The sequence below is a fragment of the Microtus ochrogaster genome, chromosome 2 (assembly GCF_000317375.1).
Source record: "Microtus ochrogaster isolate Prairie Vole_2 chromosome 2, MicOch1.0, whole genome shotgun sequence".
NCBI lineage: Eukaryota > Metazoa > Chordata > Mammalia > Rodentia > Cricetidae > Microtus > Microtus ochrogaster.
Window position 1 is genome coordinate 43618897 of NC_022010.1, and position 3990 is coordinate 43622886.

General features: G+C 50.3%; 1 protein-coding gene across 12 annotated transcripts in view; it reads right to left on the reverse strand.

The window, feature by feature from the left end:
• Nucleotides 1-3990, reverse strand: part of Kalrn (kalirin RhoGEF kinase) — a 609827-nt gene that overhangs the window by 344875 nt on the left and 260962 nt on the right. For all 12 annotated transcript variants that reach the window (XM_026785738.1, XM_026785749.1, XM_026785747.1 and 9 more), the window contains exon 9: nucleotides 1908-2138. In XM_026785738.1, the coding sequence (XP_026641539.1) occupies nucleotides 1908-2138 (231 nt within the window). The remainder of the gene's footprint in view (nucleotides 1-1907; nucleotides 2139-3990) is intronic.

Consider the following 3990-nt stretch of genomic DNA (forward strand, 5'->3'; position numbering starts at 1 on the left):
AAGTCACACTTACATACCTGAAAAGGGCAGTGGAGTTGACCCTTCTGAGAATCCAGTGTTCAAGAAATATCCGAGCTCCTCTCACACCAACCCCCTGATCTTAATCTGCTTTTCTACTTTTCCAACAATACAAGAAACAAAGACACTTTTTTTTTTGATTTTTTGAGACAGGGTTTCTCTGTAGCTTTTTGGTTCCTGTCCTGGAACTAGCTCTTGTAAACCAGGCTGGCCTCGAACTCATAGAGATCTGCCTGCCTCTGCCTCCCGAGTGCTGGGATTAAGGGCGTGCGCCACCACCGCCCAGCAAAGACACTTATTTTTAAGATATCATAGAATAGCCATATATGCATCCTATTATTCTTCCTTATAGTATAGATGCCATATGGCTACAAGAAGGTCTGATGACTACAGATCTGTGAGAATCCGAGTGTGACATGCTTCCCTCCCCATAGCTGTCCTGCAGCTCTCCAGAGGCCTGCCTGTGTCACGGCAGGAGCATGACGAGGAGCCCAGCACGCTATCCCATGTGTACCAGTGGCCATTATTATCTTGGCGAGTCACAGGGAGTTTATGGAAGTAGCCACACCCCTCTTTTGTCCCTGTGAGGCTGGCCTGGTGCCGTACTCATCTGTCTCACTTGCAGGTCAGACGGCTTCCCTGATCTCTGAGCTCTGGGTGATGAATTTATCTGGACAGTTCCAGATGGCGTGAGCAGGCAGCTGCCTCGCCCGCTTCTCCCTTCCTGCCAGTCCCAGCTCTCAAAGTTGATTGACACACCAGCCGTGCTCACCCCTGGGGACTGACATATCCTTATGATGACTCTATCACACGTCAGTCAGGAAGGGTTGCCACATAGGAGTCCGGGGGCCCCAAGAAGGAAGAGTAAGCCTGAAAGTCCCTGTACTTATGCCAACTCCCAGAATGTGTAACAATGGTGGGGACACTCTCTCACCTGCCTGTCCCCCTTGGGCACCTAGTACCAGGCTCCTGCCAACAGCAGCTGTGAAGACATGTAACCAGGCTCTCACCCTCTCATGCTTTCTTGCTCTCTCTGGATTATACTCCCTCCCACAGGAGAATGGAAGGAGAGTGAGCTGACACTTCCTGTGTAGAGAACTGAAATTCCACATGGTGACAGGAGTCTGACGGCGGGTGTTTGCACCCAAGCTCTCATCCTGCATCCCAAACAGAGTGAGAGAAGCATGACCTTGGCTTTGATCTTGGGTCCAGGTCCTACTCAGCTCCCCACTCAGCACATGAGGCCTCTGGGCAAAGCTCCCAGGGCCCCAAGGACAGAGAAACAGAAAGTATAAAGGGGAAAGAATGGTGATTTCCTCTGAGTGGGCGCTTCTGGCATGGCTATATTGTTACAGTCAGAAACAATCATTTCATTACTATCTGCAGTGATGGAAGAACAGGGACTAGCACAATAATACAAAAAGACAGACAAAGCCAAAGTGGCCTCTGGCCATGGGATGTACAGGGATTGATAACCTTGCTTTAAATTGGTTTCAAACCTCCAGTTTTTCCAATAAATCACAATAGCCCCTATGCCGCCCAACCCCTACTCTGTCGGTTCACCTTGACCTTGATCAAGGAATGGGTTCACTTTACGCAGAGTACCTCAGAGTTGTCTAGTGCCTCCCTGCCTGCATGAAGAGGACATGTGTTACCCGACTACAAGGAGTTGCTACTCCTCCCCAATACTACTTAGAGCTACTCAGCACGATGCATGCCATTGACAAAACCAGTTTGTTTTATCTGTTTCCCTCTCCTGCGGTGTGTGCAGGGACAGCTGAGGCCTGAGCTGCAATATTCCCTTTCTCAACGCAGACCTCCTCGAGCCTGGTAACCACTCACGAGCATCCTGAGATGGGGAACAGGACATGGGGCGCTGAGCCTGTTACCTGCTGCACGTCCTGCTGGAAGACACATAGCTGCAGCCGCTGGTGCAGCCGCACCTTACGGTGCTGCCAGATGCTCTCAAGCCGCCGCTGGTGGTGCAGCACCTCATGTACCACGTCCAGCACCTGGTGTACCGCCTTGGAGTAGTTGGCTGTGGCTGTGAGAGACTCGGAGTTCCCAGGACTCAGGGGACGCTGCAGGACGTCCAGCAGTGCTTTGCCATCCTGGCTGACCTGCAGAAAGGAAGGGAATTCAGGTCAAGAGCCCCTGATCAAGGGAGAGCAAAAACAAGCAGGGTCAGTCAGAGAGAGGCAAGAAGGGGGTCCTGAAGAGGCCTGTTATCCTCAGTCCTCACCAAGCTCATCACAACCATGGAGTGTGCCAGCCATGGTGTCTACAGCCTAGAGAACAGACCATCCAGGGTCGAGGGAGAGGGGGCAGCAGGACTGCTGGCCAGTTGTGTGTGAAAGCCTCTTTCCCATCTCCAAGTATAGTTGACTGCACAGGGCAGGGGTCTGCTCTGTTCTCGGCCCTTTCTCTGATGTCCATGACAGTGCCTTGTCATACGGTGGATGCTTCCTAAGTATTTCAAATGACTCTCTGACTCCATCAGCTGGCAGAATTTCATGTCAGAAGGAAAGCCACATGTGTCGCCACCCTAAATCTCTCAACTTCCTCTTCCTCAGCCTCCTCTGCTGGCTCCAAGTTTCTAGACATGCTAACAGAAGAACTGGTCCTCAGTGTCCTTGTCTGTAAAATGGAATGGCGGTGGGTACTAAATGAGCTAGCACACACAGAGTGCACAGGTCCCAGAACACAGCGCCATTATCATCTTATCTTCATCTCTTCCGCCTCTCTTGCTACCTTCCTCTTGTATTTCTTTTCCTTTCTTTCTTTGATCTTCATTGGTTCTTTCACCCTTTCTTCTCCCCCGTCTTGAAGTGTATCTTTCTAGAAGGTGCAGAGTAGGGTAGGGACCTTCAGACTGTGGACACCCCACTCAAGTTCCTGGACTCCCCGGCTTTACCCTTAGTGCTGCTGGCAGTGGGTACTGTATCCCTGTCATTTCTGTCCCTGGTACCCTGCCACAATCAGAGGCACTGCTCATTCTGGGGAGTGGCCTTGTAGGATCAATACCCATGGCCCCACTGTGCCTGGCAGAATTCCCATTGAATGTGTGCCCCTCCCTCTTGAAACAGTGGATACTGGAAAAACTGACAGAAAATTTACAACTTCAAAGTTATTTAATTAGAATCAAAGTTGAAGCAGGCATGGTGCTGAAATGGCCTTCTTTTCCTACTGGGAAGGCAGAAAGAGGTGTGCTTCCTATCATCTACATGATGAGCCAGGAGCTCTTCCCAGCCTTGCACCCCCCACCCCCATACTTCGTCTCAGTCTCAGGTGAACTCCAGAGCACAGAAGCAGCTACGTTCTTCTTATAAGGCTCAAAAAATTTTGTTGGGGCTAAAAGAAGTAATGTAGTAGAGTTAGGTTAAGGCAAAAGAGGAAAGTACCACACACACCCCTGACACCCATCCACGCCCGCCAGTCCCACCTCCTCAGTTAATGGCTAAGGGGTCGGCAGTTTATAGATAACACTCTGGAGATACCCTCCAGAGATGTGAACAGATGGTGTCCGAGGGCTAAAGCCAGGGCAGTTCTCCATGGGGAACTCTGAACAAACACTGTATCTTAATACTCTACCAAGGGCTGGGTGGTGAAGACAGTGGGCCATGTCCTAGACATTTGAGTCAACATAACATAGATCTCTGGTGTGGGAGAATTGTCTGTATTTTGTCAATCATGTTTTAAATAAACGCTGATTGGCCAGTAGCCAGGCAGGGAGTATAGGCAAGTATACAACCAGACAGGAAGTAGAGGCGGGGCAAAGAGAACAGGAGTATTCTGGGAAGAAGGAAGCTCTTTCCCCAGTCCTTCCCAGAGCACAGAAGAAGCAAGATGTGATCTACCCTGCCGAAAGAAGGTACCGAGCCATGTGGCTAACAATAGATAAGAATAATGGGTTAAGGAACTTCTGCAGGCATTACCATCCCTGACTTCAAACTCTACTACAGAGCTACAGTA